The 24,281-nt window shown below is 37.2% G+C and overlaps 1 protein-coding gene across 2 annotated transcripts in view; it reads left to right on the top strand.

The window, feature by feature from the left end:
* The window catches only part of LOC4344518 (intermembrane lipid transfer protein VPS13), a 28,111-nt gene that overhangs the window by 2,556 nt on the left and 1,274 nt on the right, over positions 1 to 24,281 (top strand). Inside the window, exons 7-46 of one of the 2 annotated variants that reach the window (XM_066303472.1) lie at positions 156 to 229; positions 984 to 1,191; positions 2,355 to 2,420; positions 2,520 to 2,599; positions 3,723 to 3,872; positions 4,753 to 4,816; positions 4,902 to 5,003; positions 5,629 to 5,805; positions 5,901 to 6,025; positions 6,854 to 7,004; positions 7,082 to 7,171; positions 7,270 to 7,371; positions 8,743 to 8,801; positions 8,886 to 8,988; positions 9,717 to 9,908; positions 9,993 to 10,109; positions 10,300 to 10,562; positions 10,644 to 12,151; positions 12,240 to 13,405; positions 13,903 to 14,031; positions 14,108 to 14,260; positions 15,101 to 15,694; positions 15,765 to 15,836; positions 16,679 to 17,116; positions 17,193 to 17,379; positions 17,464 to 17,704; positions 17,805 to 18,179; positions 19,021 to 19,137; positions 19,410 to 19,683; positions 19,763 to 19,876; positions 20,477 to 20,560; positions 21,162 to 21,212; positions 21,296 to 21,472; positions 21,554 to 21,858; positions 21,945 to 22,286; positions 22,377 to 22,458; positions 23,340 to 23,486; positions 23,715 to 23,819; positions 23,900 to 24,010; positions 24,091 to 24,195. In XM_066303472.1, the coding sequence (XP_066159569.1) occupies positions 156 to 229; positions 984 to 1,191; positions 2,355 to 2,420; positions 2,520 to 2,599; positions 3,723 to 3,872; positions 4,753 to 4,816; positions 4,902 to 5,003; positions 5,629 to 5,805; positions 5,901 to 6,025; positions 6,854 to 7,004; positions 7,082 to 7,171; positions 7,270 to 7,371; positions 8,743 to 8,801; positions 8,886 to 8,988; positions 9,717 to 9,908; positions 9,993 to 10,109; positions 10,300 to 10,562; positions 10,644 to 12,151; positions 12,240 to 13,405; positions 13,903 to 14,031; positions 14,108 to 14,260; positions 15,101 to 15,694; positions 15,765 to 15,836; positions 16,679 to 17,116; positions 17,193 to 17,379; positions 17,464 to 17,704; positions 17,805 to 18,179; positions 19,021 to 19,137; positions 19,410 to 19,683; positions 19,763 to 19,876; positions 20,477 to 20,560; positions 21,162 to 21,212; positions 21,296 to 21,472; positions 21,554 to 21,858; positions 21,945 to 22,286; positions 22,377 to 22,458; positions 23,340 to 23,486; positions 23,715 to 23,819; positions 23,900 to 24,010; positions 24,091 to 24,195 (9,000 nt within the window). Of the gene's footprint in view, positions 1 to 155; positions 230 to 983; positions 1,192 to 2,354; positions 2,421 to 2,519; positions 2,600 to 3,722; positions 3,873 to 4,752; positions 4,817 to 4,901; positions 5,004 to 5,628; positions 5,806 to 5,900; positions 6,026 to 6,853; positions 7,005 to 7,081; positions 7,172 to 7,269; positions 7,372 to 8,742; positions 8,802 to 8,885; positions 8,989 to 9,716; positions 9,909 to 9,992; positions 10,110 to 10,299; positions 10,563 to 10,643; positions 12,152 to 12,239; positions 13,406 to 13,902; positions 14,032 to 14,107; positions 14,261 to 15,100; positions 15,695 to 15,764; positions 15,837 to 16,678; positions 17,117 to 17,192; positions 17,380 to 17,463; positions 17,705 to 17,801; positions 18,180 to 19,020; positions 19,138 to 19,409; positions 19,684 to 19,762; positions 19,877 to 20,476; positions 20,561 to 21,161; positions 21,213 to 21,295; positions 21,473 to 21,553; positions 21,859 to 21,944; positions 22,287 to 22,376; positions 22,459 to 23,339; positions 23,487 to 23,714; positions 23,820 to 23,899; positions 24,011 to 24,090; positions 24,196 to 24,281 lie in introns of both variants that reach the window. The other variant, XM_015794371.3, reaches the window with a different exon arrangement.

The following is a 24,281-nucleotide window of genomic DNA, read 5'->3' as shown; positions in this document are numbered from 1 at the left end:
AACATTAATGGTTTGTGCAGAAGATGTGGCAATAGTGATGCACCCTTTCAGCAAGCTCATTTATTTTCTAGTTTCACACATATGTTTCTTTTTTTCCCCAGTTGTTCTGTCAGTTATTCTCAACTCTACTTATTTTCTTTCTGATACGTCAACAGGGAAATTTCATGTTTGGTTTGGAATTCTCCAGTCTCTCGATACAAACGGATCCGAAGAAACAAAGTTTTGCCATGTGAGTTAGCCATTTTTTTTAATTCTTTGTTCTTGCCAAGCTGCCAAAAAATGAGGAAACAAGAGGGAAAAGGAACAACATATTGAGAGCCAAAGCTTCCAGTTCCGGTTCAGTTCAATGGATTATTTATATACAATTTATTCTTATCTTCATTATTTTGCCGCTGAAGATAAGGATATTTTGATTAAGAAAAGTTTACACTAGTTCTTCATTATTTTGCTACTGGAGATTAGAGGATTTTTTTATCAGGAAAAAAAGTTAAAACTGATGCAATTGCTAAACACTAAAGGAAATGCTTGCCAGCCATTGAAGTTCTTAGAAGCGTCAACTACAAGTGGGGTCTTAGAGATAACCAACCTAATATGGAAACTTGTTTCAGAAACTGCACTACAAGATTAGCTTGGCTCCTGAAGGAACCCATACTTCTACAACAAATTTTATTTCCAAATGCCTCAAGAACTTCCCTTGTCGGTTGTGGATATAGCTTTTGGAACTCTCTCTTGTTGTGTGAATTATGATGTATCATGAAACCATAAGGAATTTTTAGCCTTTTGCTGTTAAACAATTTCTTGCACCTTTTTGGACAAACATTTTTAATGGCTATGGAATATGGACAATTTGTATGCCAATGTTGCGGTGTAGAGATACGGTTTGCTAGGCTTGCAGATAATTTGGTAGCCAAACGGTTGGTTGCAGATATGTGCTTGTGTTGTGTGCGTATGTTAAAGTTCACATTTTTTTTTCTGTGCTTTAGGTCTTTGATGGTCATGTCAAGACAAGATGAAGTAAACAAGACAGTAGAGATATCCAATGTTGGCATTTACTGTCATCACTTGGATGAACAGCAGGGTTCATGTGATACTGGTGGTCTTACTGAAACTAATTTCAGTTTCAGTCATGAATTGGCCCATCCAAGAGATGCTTATCTTCTAAATCCATTTAACGTGACTATATTTGTGCTTGTAAGTGTATTTATTCCACATGTTTCCTTCAATAATTTTACTAAATTTAAAACAGTCCAGGTTTTCTGGCTGAAATTGTAGAACCTAGGTGTTATGGTTCGTGCATATAACCCTGACTTTTAGGGCCTTAAGGTTTCAGAAAACCACAACCTAGACAAATTCCAACTAATTAACCATCTTTGCTACAATATTCTCCAAAATAACACAGTATTAGACTTTTTGATCAACTCAAACAACAAACAAACAATTCATAGATATTTTATGATGGTATAAAGATAGGGTGAAATACATGTCCTGCTTCTCGTGCCCCTTTGGGTCATTTGGAACTATCCTTCAACAACGTCCACATGGATAGCTGAGCCTCCATTCAGTATGCTTCGGAGCATCTCATGGATCTCTCAGGCACCGTGGAAACTGTCCAGAGACTTGAGTTACTCAGTAGTGTTATTCCATTAATGTAATGTGGCTTAATTTTAATCCCATAAACCCCTGACTTTTCTAGTCAGGGATTGTTTGGTGTCCGAGTTTTCGACTCACATGTAGTCAATACAGTTTTGAGATAATGAGTTCTAGTGGACTGGTCAAATATCCTTCTGTTCATCTGTTGAGTCTTAACATAAAGAGTTAATCTGTATGCATATGTCTCAATCTATTTTTTTTGCAAGGATGTGAAACCTTATGTCCCTAAAATGTGGGTTATGCACGTTAAATCCACAAGACACGGTACCTGGTGTTTCTATGACTTCGACAGCAAAACCTAAGCTTTATAAAATTTAGTCTGTCATTAATGATAGTATTCTCAAGCAGCCTTCCAGTCTCATCTTTTGGCTTATGCTTATGCTTATAAGCCAAAATTTGAATTTTCAACCTTAAATTTGGAGTTGATTTTGGAGTTTTTTCATCGTAGTTTATTTTTCAGCCTTTACTTTTAGATCGCTAAGAACATGTATATAAAAGTTTTATTTATAAATTATTTTCCGTTTGCAAATATGCCGTTTTGCTTATTCCGTCAATAAGCGAAATGATGGAGTCCTTCTTTGGCCGGCCTTCGAAAGTTTTCTAGGTTCTTTCATGATAACCTTGATTGTTTTGTCTTTTTTTATTAAAAAAATTAATGATGAATGTTGATCACTTAATCTAATGGAACTTCATCTTTATAACAGGCTAACAAAGCTGGAAAGCTTGATGGTGCACCTCGGTATAACATAACTGTAGAGCTAACTGCTCTGGTTCGTTTTGTTCTATTATTAGCACAGTGTAATTATGTTAAAATATTCTGGGAATGAATTGTTTATTGTCTCCTTACATTCTCCATCTTATCTTTGTAGATCCTATCGATTGATGAAATCCAGATTCAACAAATCTTGAATCTTTGTGATTACTTCTCCATCTGTGCTTTGCGAACAAAGTATGTTGTTCTAATCTAAATGACTAAAGCTGCCGTCCTATTAAAACATATATTTTAGGTTCCATTTACTCTTGTTCTGACTTTGTGATGAGTGATGACAATATGATCCTGCTACCCCTGTCTTTTTGGGGACAATCTGTAGGGGAGAGTCCAACTGTAAATCAATTAAGAGGGATTGAAATCATATAAACAAAGTTATAGGAGAAAAGTGAAAATAAATATCCCCCACAGAGAGATTCAAATGTAGCATTCTTTGAAACCGTTAACCCAACATCTCCAAAGTAAAAAGAAGCTTCCCCCTTCTAAATTTATTGGGGAACAGCTCACAAATGTGCCACTCTTTAACCAAATGTTCAAATAACCAAGAGTAGTTAATTCTTTGAATGAAATTACTTATTCCATATGGACAATATTGTGAAAAGGACAGATGAAACAAATCCCATGCACAATATTGACCAGATGACACACATCAGAGTGAACAAAAATGCTGGTCTCTTTTTTTCTTTTTATGGATACATAGAAGATTTTTTTGGATCATATTAGTATTGGAAATTAATGTTTGGGTACATCAATCTAAATGCTAAGCTGCTCTAGCTCAAGAAAGAAAAAAAACCTATGATTATCTGAGCATAGTTTCATTTCTTTAGAATCCGTAGGAAACTTGTACCATTCAACATGCACTTGTTCTTACACCCATCCATATAGATGTGTACTTCATGTCCTCTCTAAATAATTCATATGCCATTGAATTGCTGAGAACACTAGTATTTCATGATGCCACCAATTGCTGAGAGGCGGATTCTGAAACGCGGGCCCATAGGTGTTTGCCAATATGTCATGCTCTATTAGAAAATTGACTAAAATCAAAAGTCTTTGTGCAAAAGTGTGAAGATGGTAAAAATCATGATTTAGAACCTTGGCAAAAGATAATCCCAGAATAATCTGTTTTCCATCATCAAAGGATGGGCAATCAGCTTGATAAGATTAGTAGATGTTTAAGAACGCCCCTCCACAAAAATAATCCTTTCGTAATTGGGCATTATTGCAAACTTTTTAAATTTGCTCTGAGCATCTGCTATACAGTAAGATTAAGCCATAAATGCTTATTCCCATATTTTCACAGGTATGGCCGTTATCGTCCCTCTCAAAGTTCTTTATCTAAGAGACATAAAGGTTGGCAGAGGATGTGGTGGCACTATGCTCAGAGATCCGTTTTAGCAGATGTTCGCAGAGAACTGAGGAAAACTTCATGGAATTACTTGGGGCAACGACTGTGAGCTTTTTGAAAACTCTTTCCTTTTCAACTTGATTTGTAAGATGTCAAATGAACATAAAATTGTAGTTGAATGGGTAAAGATAACCAATTATCCTATATGGGTGATTTTCATACATATAAAATGGAATACATTTTTGGTAAATATTCAGATCTTGGAAACTAATTGAAATTTATTCCTCAGGGAAATGACTAAACTAATTGGCCGTATGGTTTTCCCTTTTGTGTCAAAGTTTAGGTTGTTGGTAGCAGCAAATGCAATAAGATTTCTATTAATATATGCTCCTGTTTTCCTTTTTTCTTTCTAAACCAGCTTCAGGGAGCTCAGGGTCTCAGAACTAATGAGGCATGGACCCTATCTATGACAAGTAGAGATAGCTACTTGAACATTTTATTGTTTTTTACTAGATGGTGGTAGCAATTGCTGACTTGGTTGGCCTTTCACCCCTAGTTACAAGTCATCCTCATATTTTGCCACATACATGGGTTTAGTCCTCCAACGCCTGTTAGAAGTTACTAGTTAGAACTCACTTCGACCTGGTCATGTCTTGGTCATTTCTTTTCAGGTCAAATAGGAAGAATGCAAATCTTCCACCTCTGGAAGGCACCTACAGCTTAACAGCTGTTTAATCTTCCTTGCCAACCCATCGTGCGAAACCTGGTTTCTTGTCATACCGCTCTTGGTTTTTAACTCTAAAACTTTATGATTATCAAATTTCATTATCTTAAAATTTCTGTAACCACTAAGAGTTAATACTTTCAGTTTGATGATTCACGAGTATGTTTGCTTTTGTCTATCTGAACCAAATGTCCATCTATCATATTCTGTTGTGTATGAAAATACCACTCTTCACATATGCCTCCTTGATGTGTTTAACAGGGACTGCCGTCGGAAATATGTCAATTTTTACAGAATGAAATTGGAGCTTTTGCAGAAAGGACAGGTGTAATTCTCTCGACATAGAACATGTTTCATCTTTTTCATATGTGTTTTTGGAGCACACATTGACATAAGTCTGTTATTTTCAGCTTGTTAGTGAAGACATTCTACAAGAGCTGGAAAATATGGACAGAGAAGGCGATATAGATGATATACTTAACTACAGAACTATTGCAGAGCAGAAATTACAGGTACTTGGTTTCTTTTATGTGAGGAATAATGTGAATATGAGACTTAATTTTGTCAAAAAACACATTTACTGTTGAAGCTGAAACTATCTTGATGGCTTGACCTTAATCAATCTCATATCTAACATCCATATCTCATAATTTCTCACTTGCCCAATATTCTTAATCTGGATTGATGGTATATTGGCCTTGGCAACTTAGTTTAACTAGTAGTATATATCTCCAAGGCTTGGATATGCTACCATGGTTTTTTTGTTTCCTCCTGGTGTATGTCTATACACACATCAGATTCTCACTCTGCAGTAATTCTAGGATCAATTTTGCGTTAAGCCACCTCTGTTAGGCTCTCCAATGTGGGATTAAACAGGGATATCATATTATTTTCCTTTTTGGTAGAAAGTGACCTGGGAGTGATCGACCAATACGAGCAATGCATCTGGACTGTAGCTTTGATTGCATTTTCTTCCCATTTTCATTATAAGAACAATTAATGAACCTGGGCGTGATCTACAGTTGTTTTTGGCCTCTTATGTAGAACTTGCATATATTAGATTCATGTTTTAGAATGCATATCAATCTTTTAGTTTTTCAGCATTAGCTTTGCCAATATCTCATTGATTATTTACAGGAAGCATTGGTGAAATCTACCAAAGATAATTTTTCTAGTCCAGGAAGTCCTCGAATTGATGATCAGTCAGCTGGGGCAGGCCAAGGATGGTTAAAGTGGCTTTCTCGTGGAATGCTTGGTGCTGGTGGAACAGCTGATACCAGCTCATTTGCTGATGTTTCAGATGACATTATTAAGGTACTCTGTGGTTCTAGAATTACTGTATATAAGGCCATTGCAATTGATTTATAGGTACAAGAAATGACATAACATCTTACTTTTAAATCTCTCAGGATATATACGAGGGAACGGAATTCCATCCTATTTCTTCTGCTGAAAATCATTTGACAAAAGAAAACCACTATTCTTTATTTGTTAGGTTATCTTTTTCTGAGATCCTTGTAAGCATCACCTCCAGGCAAGTGTTGCATACCTATATCACCGGTACTTCCACGTTATACTGTTGCAGACATTCCATTACCAATTATAATAAATTTTAGGTCAGCGCTGCTAATTTGCTAAATATTGCAGAAGCAACAAGCTAAGTAGTTAGTTTTTGGGCCACATTTAGTAAAGTAATTTCTATTATGAATTTGAAATGCAGTTGCTTACCTAGCTGAGTAAAACAAGAGTAGCCCAAAAGGGCCCTGTGTGATGAGCGCTCCCTGAGCTCATTTTGTTGTAAACAATCACAATAACAGCTTCAACCTTCATGAAACAATTAAATGTTAGTATTTATTAGATTCTGTTTGGATGGTGGTAACTCCTGATAAACTGCTGTCCATCCTAACGACTTAACCCCCCATGTACCATACTCACAAGCACCAAGAACACCATTTTTCCTTGAACTTAACTAAAACTTTTAGAGTCTACAGAAGTTCTTATCTCTGTAGTTTCTTGAAAGTCTTTCCTTGTTATACTTGCTGTTTTGTCAGATGGGTGTCTATTGGTGTGGTGGGCTTGTGGCAGTTAAAAAACCTGTAGCTCCTACTTCCTATAGTTTGGTTATTTGCTACTGATGATCAAGAGTTTTATTTCCTATTTGTTATGCAATGAACCTTATATGACAATGGGCCGATGGTCCAAAGTATTTATAACAGAGCTACAGACAAAAATACGCATAAATACCCTATGCTAGAAGATAAATGCAGAGCTATATGCATATGTGTGACACTGTTTACTTGGTTTCATTTATCTGGGGAAACATTTATTGTTGGTTAACTTCGCAAAATGTTTTATGGTTTAGGAAAATTGGCATGAAACTTGTAGATGCAATGTTCACTGGGCTTGGTGTTGAATGTAAAATATGGGATGATTCAACAACTATCCTTGCCTGTCTTGATTCACTTGAGATCATCAACCCATTAAATGAAAATAAAGTCTTGCTGGCTGAAAAGGTACACTTACATAAATCATCAGGAACATTTTGTTCCTTTTGTGAACTGCTTGTCTTTTAAAATATAATCTATTTTAGTGTAGCACTGGTGATGGTCTGGGGACACCTGTTATCAGTGTTCAAGTTGACTGTCCTAAGTCAAACCATAGCCCAGAAGCTTTGACACGGGTACTTAATTTCCATCCAAAGAGAGTTACAGAAGTCACTACATATGGCTTAAAGATTTTAATTGCTGATTTGTATATTTTTGTCCATTCCCTTTTTAGGTTGTTGTCCAGGAATTCAGTGCCATATATGAACCAGTGTTCATCTATAATCTCATGCACATCTATGATTTGTTTTCCTCCTTCCAGTTTCAGCATGATAGGGTGAGTGTTCTATTGTACACCCATGTTCTATTGCTTGGGAGGATAAACATAAACATATTGATGCATTATGCATATTATGTGCTTCCCCCTGCACTAACGTTATCTCATTTTGTAATGAGTAAATTGCATTCACAGTGCATCAACTTGTCAGGTGGGTGCAATTTGGTGCAATAACTTGAAAAATGAGCGTTCTAGTGCAACAACTTGGCATGTATGTGCAATTTAATATGAGAACTTTATCAGTGATCGTATAAATTCAACAACTTGCAAGGTAGGTACGGTTTTGATACAATAAATTAAAAGGTTATGCAACAACTTAATTATTTGGAGCATTTTTTTTATATAAATTCAATTTTTAAGTACTACTTTTGACAATATACTAGCACGGATGTGTATAAGTATGTTTATATTTTTATGCTAATAACTGATAACTGAAAGCCAATTAAATTGGATGTAGAAATTATTATATTTCGATTGATATTTGAGAAGATGAAGAAAACAAAAAAAAATTCTTAAAGGTAATTGTCTGTAAATTGTACTATTATGTGCAGTATAATTCTTAAAGATTAAATTCAATATTATAAGATAATATCCGTATGATTACTATGTAATGTGAAAAAAACTCACCTAGCATATGCTTAGCCAAGTTGATATACCAAAATACTAAATTATTATGTTCTTGTACTAGAATGCACGCACTTGTCAAGTTGTTGCACTCGGACGTTTAATTCTCATGTTCTTGCACTATATCGCACCCACCTACCAAGTTGTTGTACCGTGGGTGCAATTTACTCTTTTGTAATTTACTTGTTGCACCTTCCAAGTACTTTATGCTCATGCCTGGACTGGGATTTTTCATCCCAAGGAGTAGGTTGTACGGCGGCTTGTAAATGCCATGTTAAATATTTTTTTCCCCAAAAGAGTGACAGCTAGGATTGCTCTTTGTTCCTTAAAATAGGAGTTATGGTGATGATGTGCGTTATGCACCAATCCCCATATGGCTAGATATCATGGTTCCCCTTACCGTTTTCGGCGCGGTTACCGGACCCCCGCGGTAAGGTGGTTACCGCGAAAACCGCGAGACATACCATGGTTTTAAAAACTGAAAATGTTACTGTGCATGGTAACTGCGATAACCGCGCGGTTTTGTAAACCCTGCTAGATATTAGTATGTGTACATGGCTGAGGATGTTTGCAATGTGTTTTGTTAAAGAAACTACATTCTTTGTATATGTGTATACTTAGTTTTTGGGTCAATGTGTATAAATACATTGAAACTCTAGATCATATAGTATGTTACTATATTTGTCTGGTGGCTGTCGTCAAGGCATGGGTGCGTCGCTAGTCTTATGTACTTGTATATCCCTGCAGGTACTTTCCTCACTAAATCGTTTTGATAGTTTTGGAGCAAGACTTCTCTCCAAACTAAAGTAAATTCTCCCCCATTTACTTTTTTTTTGTTAACACTGTAATGTAAAAATATCACTTGACTTGTTGCTTTAACATAATTATAGGTATACGTCTGCAAACCGAAAAAAGCTTCTTTGGGATTTAAGGATTCACCACTTTGTTGTCAGGCTACCATCACGAAATTGTGGAACGGAAGAGCTTATTATGGTATGGACTAATTATAAATAATGTTTTCATAAATCTTATGTTCCAAATTTCCTTATATGTTTGTTGATGTGGATCCGGTAGATGCCTGTAAGCCAGCATTGCAGATCAGATTCACTTTGGGGAGTTCATACTTTTGTAATGTGCATGTCTGGCCTGCCTTCAACAACAAGCACTACGGCCAAGAGCAACATGCAATGGGTTTTTAGCTTGTTACGTACAGACTGTTATGTGCATGCATTTGCATGTGCAAGCTTCAGTCGCAGTAGTCACCTGGCAGTAGATATGGGAAAATCAGTTAGTTTTTTGTTAGGAGATTAGCGTGGTTTAGTTTGATGATGAAGAAGAAAGAAGAACTCTTCATGAGGCTATCTCTTCTCTGCCCTTCTGAGTTGGAAGCTTGATGTCTATGTCAAGGTTTGTGCTGGTTGGGTCTAGAGTCATCCAATCTCCATGACAACTTGATAACTAGTCAATACCATGCCCCTGTTTCATTCTTGACTTATACTAAAATAATTTGGACTGTTTAATAACAGACACTATTGTTAGCCAGCCGGAATCCATTGATACCAGCTTATCATCTTAATGTCCTCACAACATTTTTTCTAGCTCAATGGTCTTTAAAAGAAGTGGTTTACATTAAATATAGTCTTTTATATATTTTCCAACTTTCAGTTGGTTGTTTTAATTGGCTTTGTAAATTGTGATTGAACAATAAGTACATATTGCAGGTTTTTGAGGCTGGAGATGTATCCATGCAATCCAAAGATACAGTTAGGGATGCTTCACGGACACAAGAAAGAAATTCTTTCCTTGATTACATATCGAAAACTCTTCCTAGTAATTTTTCTGATGACCTGCTCATTGGCGTCAAATTGGATGATCTTTATAATCATTTTGAGGTTAGCCTCACCGGATTTGAGGTTAGGCATGTTGCACTTTTTATTATTCTTTTTTATGCATTCAATATCCACCAGAATCAATGGTAAATGTATACATGTTTGCAGGTGAAGGTATTGATGCCGGATAAGCATGATATTTCCTCCACATTTGTCAAACTGGATGCTTCCATTGTATTTGGATTGTGCATATTCTTAGATGAACCAGTGCTGAAGCAATTGGAGGTACTCATTATTTAAGACCTGGTGACTAACTACTTTACAGTTGACTTTTGATGTTCTGGGTTATCATGCATTTATATGATTCATACAAAAGGTGTTTCACTATGGTGCATACAATGTGTTCTATCTGCATACAATATGCTCTCGCTGTAAGTTTCTCTAAGCAAATTATTTGAAACCATTGTTTTGTCAGGTTTCGTTTATTGTGCCATTTGCCAACATGTACTTTTGTCAGACATTGTACAGTGCTTTTATTAATTTGTGTTTCTACTATGCGAAAGAAACCGACCTAATCAGAAATAACACTTCGGATGATACTAAGAGTGAACCCAAGAAGCTAGCCTTAAATATGTTTGCATCTCTAAAATTAGCCAAGCTGAGTTTAAGGGTTGACCTTGAGGACCATCACGAGGAAAGTTCAGCTATAACTGTTTGTATTGGAGATGTTGATATCAGGTCAGCATCTGTTCACTAAATCACTAGTCCTGCAATCTTGTTTATTTTCTCTTGACTTTTAGATGTTGCTGTAATTTGTAGGTATGCTATCCAGGAATTGTCAGATATATGGGTCATTGTGAAGATGGTTCAAATTACTTCCAATAATCTGAAGGAGGAATCATATTCATGTGTGCTATGTTTATCAGGAAACTGCAAAACCTGTGTAAACTTGACAGGATTTCCTGAAAGTTCCACTTCTGATGCTTGCTTAAAGCTGCATTACAGGACTCTTAAATATGAAGATCAAATGCACCATGTGTACCAGCTGAACCTAAATGATGTTGATCTGCATCTTATTCCTTCTGTTTTTGGTCAGATAAGGAGGTTTCTAAAAAGTCTTGATGCAGCATATCCAGATGGCACTAATGTTGTGCTCTCAGAACTGGATCTGGGTTCAATGAAATTAGGATCAGCCAATACCAAATTTCCTAAGTTTGCTCTTTCTAGTTTCTGTGGTGTAGACGGCACATTATTTGCAGGAATCCCTGTTGATCACTTTCCCTTTGTACGGATGGATTTCATATCTGGACATCAGGCATCAGGTGGTTCATCTTCAAAGGGTAAATGCAATGAGACTTCTGATTTAAATTGTTACTGTGCACAAGGGCCTGCAAGCAATTCACTGTGCAAAACCAAGCATTCCAATTGTTCATCCAACTCATCTCAGAACTCCATGAATGCCAGTTTAACTGTTCTAGATCTATCTCTTGTTTCTGTTAGGGTGCATTTCCATGAATCATGTGGTATTTTAGCTACACTTAGTGTTCCCGAGTCTATAGCTGCACTCTCATTGTCTGATGCAAGCTCATGGGACTTGTTGTTGTCTGCTAAAGATATAATGCTTTCTTCATCATGGACCTCTCCAAGTGTCCATGAACTACTATGGAGTAGATCTTCACATGGTAATGCTAATATTCTCAACATCCGTATTAAAAAGGACTTTCCTGCACTGTCAACTGAAGTATGTATTGGAATTCAAAATGTTTGCTGTGTATTACCATCAAAGTTACTCGCTATGTTTATTGGATTCTTTTTGTTGGACGATTGGACTTCTTTGCCAGAAGAGCATCACTCTGTGGAAAATCACAATCTTGAGAGCTCTGGAGAATCACTTGACAGTATGACATATACATTTGAGTTATGTGATTGTGTTGTGCTTTTTCCTGTGGAAAATCAACATTTTTTTGGTCTAAGACTTGGTGTTCCATATTTTTTTGGTGAGTTCATTTCAACTGGAAGCACTGCAGAATTTGCAAATCGTATCCCCAAAGAATTCTTCAGTTCAGAGTGTATGGTTTCCAGCAGAGTTGACATCATCAGCCTCTGTGTAGTTAAGGCATCCATATCACTTTTATTTCCAGATGACCAAGCAAATTTTATCCTGAAGCTTGATGAAAACATGCCTAGAAGAATCCAATCTCTTGTGGAAAAGCTTGACGCTGGTATATGGATTCAAATTCCTTGCATAGAACTATCCTGCTCTGAGCAATCATCTTTGCCCACATTCATTATGAGCAAAATATCAAAATGCAACTTAATTGCTGAAGGTAAAGGTCCATCCTGATTGAATTCTAACACCTCTGCAACTGTCTTGGTTATGTAATAATAGCTTGCACTTTGTTCTCTTATGTACAGATCTTTATTTTGTGGATGGAATGGAGGCAGTTTTTGCTGTTACTGATGAGTTAATTTCTATTGGCAAAGCAAGTAAACTGTACAAAGGCAACGCCTTGCAGTTTTTAGAACAAAGAATTTTAAATGAGGAGAGCCCTGGTCCTAATGATTCCATTAATATCACTGTTTCTGTCAGTGATCTGGCGATTTTCTTCTGTCACTCAAAAGATAAGGGTTTGGCATTGGAGAAGATTGCCAATGCAAATATGAAGTTTGATGTCTCTGCTGTATTGGTTAGTGAAAAACCAGAGCGCATTGACATGGATATTGTTTCATTAGCCCTTCAGTCATCTGACAGTCACACTCTTGTCTCCATTATGTCTGATGGGTCGTTGTCTCCTGTTTTCATCAAGTTTGCGAAGCATGATGGACGAGATGAAATATTAATGTCTGTACCTTCTTTTGAGGTCTGGCTATACTTAGTTGATTGGGACATCATTATCAATCATTTTCATTCGTACGCAAGGAAAGAAGAAAGCAGTTCCCCTGTGGTGCATTCAGCTGCTTTGCCTTGTTCTTCAGACTCTGCAACACCATCATTTCCTGAAACAGATTGTGGTTCATTAGATGATTCTAAGTTGTTGGTAACATGTGAAAATATTGATTGTGTAGTTCATGTACCTATCTGGCAGAAAACAGAAAATTGTGCAAGCAATGTTATGCCTGGGACTTATGGTTCTTGTACAATGCAAGCTACCAGTCATCACTTTGCAGATGATATTCGATCTCCTGAATCAAAAGATTGCAAGTTTATCACCTTAATGTTCAATAGTAAACATTTTGTTGTATCATTAGGTGATAGCAGGATGAACTTCAGATGTGATTTAGATAGGATGAAGATAATACTGGAGATGATTCAAGGGGATAAGGGTACCTCTGTTCCGTTCATGCATATATCCAAGGCTAAAGCTGCTGGTTATATTCATCAACCGGAAGGGAAGCCGCTACATCTTTCTGTTGATTTACAAGCAGAATACATGGATGTTGGTTTTTCACATCAGATATTTAGCTTTTGTCGCAGTATGGAACTCAAGTTTCCTGTATCGTCATCATCTGCTTCCTCATTTTATTCTGTGACATTCAAAGTGGGATTAAGAAAAGGTTCTATCCTGCTAAATGATGGAAGGGTAAGTAACAGTATACTGCTAGTTATTTATTTGCTGCAAATGAAAATACCGACACACTGCCAATATAAAGCAACCATCCTTAAACTACCTATTTAGAAATATATTTTCTTGGTCATTTGGAAGCTAAAAATCTAGAAACAAATCGAATACATCACTTTTAACAGAAAAAAAGGACATCGAGAATGGAGCACTTGTTGGATTATAAAACTTTAATACTGAGTGCATGCAAATAGATACTTTTGTCCACAGAAGATTTTGTACTATGAGCAGTAATGGATATTTAGCTTCATTTGGTCAACCTTTCAAATGAATGGTGTAATGTAGGTTTGGTGTTCAGTGCACCACCCTTACCTAGAAAAAAAAGTCACATTCTGTAACTAGTCAAGCAACATGGATTTGTACTATCTTTAAATACCCAGATATGCCAAATGGCATTGCTTTTCAATAAGCCTCTGCCTCTAACCTTCGACTCTTTTCTGTTTCTGTGCTTTTGACAGTGGGGCAGTCATGGGCCTGTCATAGAGACCCTAGTGAAGAACTTACTGGTGCAATTTAGTCAAATGAGCGATCGGATTGAAGTTTCTGCTTTTGTTGACCTTTTAGTAAACTACAACAACATTGATAAGGTAAAGTTCTACCTTCTTGCTCTATATACTGTATCTTTGGTTCTGAGTAAAGGAATAACAACACATATGCATGCAGGTTATGTGGGAGCCTTTTATAGAACCCTCAAAATTTCAGTTAAATGTTATTAGAAAATGTGCCAATCATGCGCTGGATATATCTCCTAGTACTGAGGTGTGGTTAAATTCAAGCAATCAGCTTAATCTAAATATATCAGAGCCTTTGATTGAGGTAAGTTATTCTGTTATACTTCATTTCCAACATTTACCAGTAAGCAAACTTCCTTGTATTCTTTTCCTACCAATATCTCGAGGTGATATGCCCCCAAAAGATAATATCTCAAAGTGATAAACATAAAGTTTTACTGCTGTTGTCTTCTTGGTCAAATAGTGATGCAGGTTTCAGGAAAGTTAGTTCTGTGATTATTATTTAGCTTTAAGTAATACTCCCTCCATTCAAGTTTGATCATCATATTTCAGTCTGACACAAAGACCAAGGACAACATGCGCGCTTATCATCTTCCTAATCTACTCCAGGCCAGCTGCCTATCGTTTGGCCATGCATGCAGGATGGAACCAAATGCTCTGTAGCCAACTGTGAATGCCATTAATTTCGCGTGCATGCCACGAGCTTTTATAGACTGCTCCCGAGGCTTCCGCACAGCAGCTGCTTAATTGTGCATGCAAAATGAAACGGCCAGCGCATAGGAGTTAGGATGAGGCGCAACAGCCTGCCCACTGCAAATGTGACGATCAAACTTGAAAATCCGATTTTTTGAAATATGATGATCAAACTTGAATGGAGGGAGTATGTGTTATTTAGCCTTTCAAAGTAATATGTGAGGTTTCTTGTAACACTAGAATTCATTAGGTTGAAAAACGTTGGTGCTTTAGCTTAGAGTCAGGGACTATGGGTGGGGAACTACAGATCCGTAGAATGGACTCATCCATACATCAGATGGATTATGTGAAATCCTCTCGGTGGATTTAATAACTAACTCTATAGGATCTGTTCGATATATATCTGGGACCTTTTGTACTTTCAAGTATTAATTCTCAAATAAATTGGCAGGCTATCCTCAGGCTTGGTCAAATGATTACAAATTCTCTTAATCCAGTTAGTGAAGGTGGTCTTCGAGAAGATATTGGGATCCTGAGGTTAAGTCGTGATGATGTGCATACCAGAAGATATGCACCATACATCCTCGCGAATGACACGTCACTACCATTTAAGTTCAGGGTGTACCGTGGCGCTGTCAATTCAGATGACATTGATAGTTTCTCAGTAGTAGATGAAAATTCTGTGCCGGCAGGGTATGCAGTTCCAATTTATGTTGAAGAAGCTCTTGATGAATTCTTCTTTCAACACAGGGAAGCACGATCTTCTGAGCATCTTATTGAGAAACGGATGAGTGCAGTCTCACATTATATGATATCCATCGAGTTTGATGCAACTTCTGGGTCCTCTAAGCCAATGTCAATGGATCTTGTGGGCATTTACTTCTTTGAAGTAAACTTCTCATCCAGTAAGAAGCCTCTTAGTGAAGAAAGCTGGGAAGCATTTGCATCTAACAGAAAGGGTAGTCATGAAAGCGGCTTAATTGTGCCTGTGGTACTCGATGTCTCCTTACACAACTACAGCAAGCTTATACGAGTTTACTCGACGGTAATGGCCTATTAAATGATCAGTTTCATCGTTAGATGCTTACACAGACTAACAGTATGTTTTATTGTAGGTCAAACTCTACAATGCAACATCAATGCCCCTCGAATTGCGATTTGATATTCCATTCGGTGTATCTTCAAAGGTATATACTATATAGTAGATGGATACATATTTTCTAATGTCTAGCTTTATCTGTTGCTTCTGTATCTTCTTGTGGGTGAACCTCTAGAAATAACCCAATGGTGGCCTCTCTGTGCCTTTAGATGGTTCAAAGGAAAAACAACTAGAGTCTGGGTTTAAAATAGGTTGTTTGTAATTCAACATTAAAGTCGCTTATGAATTCAAAGTTATGTATTTGGATTTAGATGAAACTTTATCAGAGATTGGTAGTTTGGTACTAGCAAGCGGCTTCAAATTATTTCTACACACAGCATAATTAATGTGAACTGTGGTTCCCACTGCAGTAAGCTGGTTAACTACTTTGCAAAGAAGGCATGTCTTGAAGAGCATAACCATTTTCTGGGACTAGAGAACTTCATATCATGGCAGGATTCATTAGTCCTTGGCTAACAACGGATACATACTATCCTTTTGATAATCATGATTCCCTTGATCCCCATTAACAAGCTTTGACTTAAGAAAACTTATATCTAATGTATAGGATATATCTCTATGGAAATAATCCCATAGCAGGGGAATTAATTATTCGTATATGTTATTTCCAACTAATATTGTGCTTGTGGGCGGCAAACAGTAATGTCTCACAAACAGTACCCCTTCCCCCTGTATTACAGATCACAACAATAATGAATATGCTAGTTGTTGTTCCTGCTCGAATCTGTTTTTCCCCCTTTTTGGTACTATATGTAGCCTGTTTTTGTATAATGTGTCAGCCACCCAATGACAACTTCTGAACTACTCATAGAAATTGGTTAATTGAAATCAGCAAAATATAAGATTTCTCAAGAAACTTTTGTTCTGCAGGTATTAGGGCCAATTCTTCCTGACAAAGAGTTTCCACTGCCAGTTCATTTGTCAGAGGCTGGCCAGATTAGGTGGCATCCAGTAGGCAGAACTTATTTGTGGAGTGAAACCCACTCTTTATCAAGTTTGCTTTCACATGAAAGCAGGGTTGGGTTTATGAAATCATCTGTGTGTTATCCTTCTCACCCTAGTAATGATCCATTTCGCTGCTGCGTATCTGTTGAAGAATACAGTATCCCTACATCCAGTAGTACCCAGAAAAGCCAACCAAACTATGGGAATCCTATTCCAAAGGCTTCTAAGCAAATTTTGGCAAGGAAACATTTCATTCGGAAAGTCAGACTTAGTACACCACTTCTCATAAAGAATTATCTTCCTGTGTGCATTTCTTTGACAATAGATAATGGTGGGGTTGCGAATGAAGTTTCACTTAAGGAGGTAAGTTTCTTGTGCCTTACATATGTCTAAATTATATATTTTTATTTCTAACTTGTTACTAAATAATATTTTCCAGGTAAGCTTTGCCTCAATATTTTTTGTTGACCCTTCCAATGATCTTGGAATTACATTTCATATACAAGATTACAGATCGTTGGCCATAAAGTTCCCTCGTGTGGAATCATTCTCTACTGCAGCCAAATCAAATGGACCAAAATTCTCCTTAACAGAGACAATTACCTTCTACTCAAATGAATTGAATTGTATGCTGTTGGGACTATCTTTTTTTTATTCTGATTAATATATTTCTAAATATTTAAAGTTTCAGTGATAAATTTCATTTGCAGGTCCTCTCAATGTTACTTTGGAGAAAGCAATGGATGCTAATTCTGGTGCAAGAGAATTGTACCTTTCTGTCCCATTTTTGTTGTACAACTGCACAGATCTGTTGCTCACTATCACAGAAAGCAGCTGTGAAAGGAATGGATCCACTCTTGTGATCCCTTCTAGTTTCGAGTTGGATGGGCAGACAAGACATTTGCTTGGCAAAAATGGTCTTTTTCTTGTTTCAGAAGATCCACCTATACAGTCAGTGTCTTTCTGGCGCTTAAAGTACATACATACTATTTTTAAAAACTACTTTTGAAGATTTTATGCCTAACAGCATAGTGTGCATTTTGCTTAGCAGGTCTTTTGCAAATAAAATTCCACAGTTGGATTTTGCTGATGGAGGCAGCTCTTATTCAAACAGAACGGCTGCAAATAACACTAAGGATGCTCCAAAAGAATGCAACAAAGAGGCTAAAGCTTACATGTTCGCTCCTTCTGGGCATACACCTGCAACTGAACTTTTGGTAAAGTTGAATGCATCTGTACCTAACAGCGGAACAGAAACAACTCGACGAGATTGGTCAAGTCCATTTCTCCTTGTCCCTGCCAGTGGTTCAATGAATGCCACCATTCCACAATCATCTAGTTCTGGTGCATTTTTAGTTGCTGCAACATCTATACCTGTTTCAACAGAACTCTTTGGAAGAACAAGGGCTATTGCTTTCCAGCCCAGGTAATTGAAAGTTTTTCCGTTGTTATCCATGGTTGTTAGATGACAAGATTCTCGTCAGTGCACAGTAGATATTCTTAAATATCTTAAATGTGCATTATGTTCAGAGCCCTTTCGTTTTAAATCCAGATACAATCACTGGAAAGAAAACGAATATCATGATCCGTTATGAAGAATAAATAGAAAGAATAAGACTAGATATTGAAATAGCATTGGTTGGTATTTCTTTTTATGTGGTTTCTGACCCCTTGAAATCCCTAGTGCATCATGATCGAGAAAATAAAAATCCCCAGTTGCATTTCGTTTGCATTTATTGTGCAGTACTTTCGTTTGCATTTGATTTAACTGGTTAAACAATTTCTTAAGAGAAACCATTTGGTCATTCCTTTGTTTCAAGATACAGAATAGGGAGTGACTGCATTGGTAGTCTAAACTCTTAATTTTATACTCCCCCCGTCCCTAAGTATAAGGGATTTTGGTTGGATGTCACATATTCTAGTACAACGAATTTGGACAGGCTTCATGTCCAGATTCGTTGTACTATAATGTGTCACATCCAATCAAAATTCCTTATATTTAGGGACGGAGGGAGTAGATTGTTTGAACAATAATTTTTTCCTTTTTTCCCCCTTGCTTGCTCTCAAGAATTTCTTTCTGGCCAAGAGATCATCTGATGCCAGCGATAACATTAGATCTAGAGAAGGATTCATCATTTCTGATATCAAGACTTCATAATTCTATCTTAGCTCATCCTTTTTGCAGGCAACTAGTAATATTTTGATCTGCTTTCATGTTCTCCCCCTATGTAACTTTCTCATTACATGGTCGCCTGGCTATTTTGCAGATATGTGATTTGTAATGCATGCAGCAATGACCTGTTCTATAGGCAAAAGGGAACAAGGTTTTCTAAGCATTTAAGTTCTGGACAACACTCTTTTCTTCACTGGTCTGATACAGAGAGGTAATTTTATTAATATCCTATGTACCTGGATAATTATGTTAAGGCTCTGGTTCATTCATGTATGTTGTAAAATATGGGTTTAAATTATAGATGGCTCTAGTTTTCTATTGTTGCATGCATGCTAAAACCCCTTGTTTGCTATCCTGATACTCTAGGAGTTAATTTTTGTAACTGGAATCAGTCATCAGTCTTGCCAGAATGATAAGGCTACTTGTATTATCCGTTCATCTTATTTCAATCTTTACCGAGTGTGCTAAAGTATCTTCTTGCAGAGAGTTACTTGTTTCAATTCGTTTCGATGGGCCAGGATGGCAATGGTCTGGTAGTTTTTTCCCTGACCGGTTAGGTGATGTTCAATTGAAAATGAGGAATAGTGCCTCAGGGGTGTCAAACATGATTCGAGTTGAAGTACAAAATGCTGATATCGATGTACACAGCAATAAATTTGCGGGAAGAAACAATAGCAATACCGGTACAATATTGATTCTGCTTTCTGATGACAAAACTGGTTTCGTACCTTACAGGGTTGACAATTTTTCAATGGAGGTAACTAGTTCTTGCTGTGTAGTTCACTTTGGGAACTGTAAAACACTCAAAACTAACAATTCTCATTCAATAATTTCAGAAATTGCGTATATATCAGCAGAAATGTGAATCCATTGAAACAATTGTGTATCCTTACACATCCTGTCAATATGCTTGGGATGAACCTTGCTATCCTCATCGCCTAACTGTCGAGGTATTTTGTCAAGATTCATTTTGACAGTTTAATTCCTTTCCATTAGGAAAAAGTCTAATCCTGCCCCATCCCACCAAGCACCCTGGACTATTAAACCTAGCATTGGTATTGAGCCCTGTAAAATTTCTCATCTTGTCGAAATACTCCCTGAGTGATGTTGCCTGTGTGGTGTGCTGGCTCGATGATTTTGCCATGTTACTGAGCTAACTATCCACTAACCAAATAAGGAGAAGTATAGCATGAGCATATGTGGTTGCAGAAAGGATGATGACAGTTGAGCAAAGATAAAGCAGCCTTGCCATTGTTGCTCTTGTTGTATTTTTGTTATTCGCTTAGTGGTTTAGTCACTGGGCCAGCGTGGCAAAATTTTCGAGTGAGCATGCATCAGTATGGTAGAACTGTTAAGTGCATCACGTGGGAAAAACCACTGTGCGAAATATCTCAGGTGGTTATTTGGACTGGATATATTAGGGGGCTCAATACCCAGTTTTAAGTTCATGGTGCTAGGGAGACTCTTAGCTAAAGTGTGGGGGGCATTTGGATTTCTTTTCCATGTCAAGCAATCATACAACATGGTTTGACTCCCGTAATATTTTGCAGGTTCCTGGTGAACGGAGTTTGGGTACATACAATCTTGATATTCTAAATGATGATATTCATGTGTCCCTACCTTTGACATCCGAGGTAATTATACTCTCAAGTTGGTCTAGCAATGTATCATGTCATATGTGTTTTGAACTGAATTCTTTAAGGGCAAACTTGTCATATTCTTCTGATTAAACACTGTCAAATGGAGCTGGTTCCTTTGGTCAAAACATGATTCTCTAATCATGGAATTTCAGAAAAATAAACAGGTGTCATCAAAGTAGCAGTTAATCAGTAGACCTTTTCTTTCTGAATGAACTTTCTTTTGCCAGGATTTATGAAAGCAATTTTTTGTGCTTGTGAATATCTTTTTAGCTTTCGGTTCAATTATTTTGCACCCCTGGTTAATGTTTTAAGTTTTGTGTGGAGAAGGATTTTATCCTCTTAGGACCCTCTCAGAAAAGATTGAAGGTTTGTACAATTGGAAATCGCGTTGTCCAATTTTTCACATTGTTATGTCTAGAATCACTAGGATATAAATCTACATAATCACATTAAACAACGGGAGAGGCTGGATTGCTGCTGGGACATCTAGGTTTCTTTTTTATGATAATCTTTAGTTGACTGATATTGCTTACCAATTACTCCTTACAGTACTCTTGCTTTATGGCCTGGTTTAATTTTGATATACTTTTAACAGAAAGCTGAAAGGAAATTCTGCATTTCGGTGCACGCGGAGGGAGCAATTAAGGTTGCTTTTCAGGCTCACTAACTATTAAGAATTGATTAATCCATTTCCATTGGAAATTATGCATTTAAAATTATAAACTGCAGGTGCTTAGTGTTATTGATTCAAATTGCCACAACATGGACAAAAGAGAAACAAATCTCCTTGGTTCAAGGGAACCTAAAGATGCTGATCAGAAACAGGAGCTTGAGCTGAACTTTTCAGATGTTTTCAGAATACACTTGCCGTTTATTGGGATATCTTTGATAAGCTCACTTTCCCAGGTAGGTCCTCAAATCTACCATGTTTTTCAGCAGTTGCTTCAAAAGAGAATTTTGTTTTACTATACTTCGTTTTTTGGGCAGGAATTGTTGTTTGCTTCTGCTAGGGAGACAAGAATTGTTGCCATGCAGAGTTTAGATCAGCAACAAATTACGATTGAAATGCAATCTATGCAAATTGATAATCAATTCTCTGACAGTCCATACCCTGTCATGCTATCATTTGAGGGAAGTCACAAAGGAAAGAACATGAATTTTTTTAAGAGTAGAGATACGAAGGTGAGATCTCCAAATGAAAACTCTTCTCCAGAACCCATATTGCGCCTTGCTGCAGCTAAATGGAGATCTAATGACGCACCATTTGTTTCGTACCAATGTATAAACATGAGGTACCAGTCGTTCAATTATTATTATATGTTCTTTTGTATGTTGAGATTTAAACTTGTAATAACTTTCTCCATCTGGTGTTTGGCAGCATAGCACCTTTTCACCTTGAACTTGAAGAACGACTTGTCTTCAGCATGATTGACTTTATCAGATCTGTTTCCACTAGAATACATCTTGGACAGCTGGATAGAAGTTTTGACTTGGGTATTTTAGATGATGCTACGGATATATTTGGTCGATATGAGAAAATTTCAAAGCGCATATCTGGGAAGCCCCAAAGTTCCTACATGGTGGAGGCACAGCAAGACCAACTTCTGCCTTCTGTTGTCCCAATCGGTGCTCCATGGCAACAAATACACCTATTGGCCAGAAAGCAGAAAAAAGTATACATTGAATTGTTTGAGTTGACTCCTATCAAGTTGACTTTCAGGTTATTTTGTTTATGTTTTTATTTTTCCTGGACATCACTGCAGAAAAGTGTTATCAGTCAGTTTATCTGTTTGCATGTCTTCTGTTGTAGTTTTACAAGCACTCCATGGCTCAATAGGAATGAAAGTAGCTCAGATCCGAGCACAAGCTTCAACAACAGTACCGCAATTCAGGTGGAAGCATACTTCACTCCCCTTGCAGAATACTTCTTATTTTTAAAAAGAAACCTTGTTTTTCTATACAGAGCTCTCTGGTTTATATAGTATTACTCGATCATGCATCTCGAAAGAATAGTTATTTATCCGTATTAAAAAAAAACTCCTGTGTATTCAGCGTATGCTCATGTTCACTCTGTATTGCATCTTTTCGAAAGAAACTATCTTTACAAAAATATATAGGAGAATCATATTTCACATCAAAGCACCGGTCATGCTTTGGGTTGTCTAATCTTCATCCTGCACTAGGATAGTAACTAGCTGACTGAATTCCTTAAAAAAAGACAGCATCGGAGGCAACACATGGTAGGCATTCTGTGAGAAAACTGAGAAAGCTGGGTGTCTGGAGCACAGGAATTTTGGAGAAATTTTACGTGAAAAAGTACAGTTCCACGCATGCTACAAAATTGTGGCACTTAACCTTCCGCTTGAAATTAATGTAGAAAGCTGCCTGAAGTTGAGGACCATGTATTATAAGCATACTTGTTAAAGCTCACAAGAAATAAGCCACTTATCCTGCCATCTGTAGTTCCATGCACGGCATGAGAACTTGTGAAGTGGCAACACAGAATATTTTCCGAAGCTGTAGTCAGTGTTGTTGAGGGCTCTAATTTGGTCAGGCATTGACATTTTATTTCCTTCTATTAATGTTATGTTCAGTTATATAAGGTTGCTATGAAATAGGAAAATTCTTAATGTGGTTATATATTTGTTTATTAAATTTATTTATTCTTTATGTGTGCTTCTATTATGCTACTTGTATCAGTTTCTCTTTTTATATGCACTGCAATCTTATGTGAGTGCTTTGCCTCTTTGGCCTTTTTAACTTTTGGTTGCAGAGAGGTCTTATGGCCCTGATTGATGTTGAAGGAGTACCAGTTCACCTTGGAGAAATAGTGGTGGAAAATCTTATGGCCAGCTGGCAATCCATTCAGGACATTCTTGTGAGGCATTATAGCAGGCAACTGCTTCATGAAGTTTATAAGGTAAATGGCTACCATTCAGGCTAATTTTCTTTGTGGTCAAGGGCGGCTTTTGCATCTTGGTAGGTAGTAAAACGTCCAAAAGGACCACTGGGTCTTCAGAAAATACTGAGGGCAACACTAGTCATATATATGTTTTTAAAAAGTGTCAATTTGCAAGGAGTAAGGGTAGTCTATGTTTGCTGTATGAATTATTGAATTCAAACGGCCGAATCTGTTGTGATGAGACAGGTTTTTGGCTCTGCTGGTGTTATTGGAAATCCTATGGGTTTCGCTAGGAATGTTGGATTTGGCTTGAAGGACTTCGTCTCTGCCTCAAGGAGAGGGATATTGCAGGTTTGTAGATGCAAGCCTTGGAAGGAATATGCAGTTATGTAATCCTGCATCTCACATATCTATACTGTGCACTTTGACAGAGTCCGGTTGAACTGTTAAATGGGATAGCACAAGGTTCAAAAACACTTATCGGCAGTACAGTTTATGCTGTTAGTAGTGCCACTTCTCACTTCAGTAAAACTGCTTATAAGGTATTATGCCAAGTGCCTATTTGATAATTTGAGATTTACGTTCTCAAGAAATATGGCTCAGGAATGTTTTTGTTATGCAGGGTCTTGTTGCTTTTACATATGATGAGCAAGCTGCTTCTAAAATGGATGAACGGGAGAGGCAGCTAAGTTTGCATGGGGAAGGAGTGCTAAACGGATTTTTAGAGGTGAATGCCATTTCTCTATCAGATTGTTTTAACCTTGTAGCCAATACCTCGTCTTGCTTAAGAATTGAACCATTTGGCGCTTGTCG

The sequence above is a fragment of the Oryza sativa genome, chromosome 8 (assembly GCF_034140825.1).
Source record: "Oryza sativa Japonica Group chromosome 8, ASM3414082v1".
Classification (NCBI taxonomy): Eukaryota; Viridiplantae; Streptophyta; class Magnoliopsida; order Poales; family Poaceae; genus Oryza; species Oryza sativa.
The sequence above is the reverse complement of the archived record's forward strand: the minus strand, read 5'-3'. Positions and strand labels throughout refer to the sequence as shown.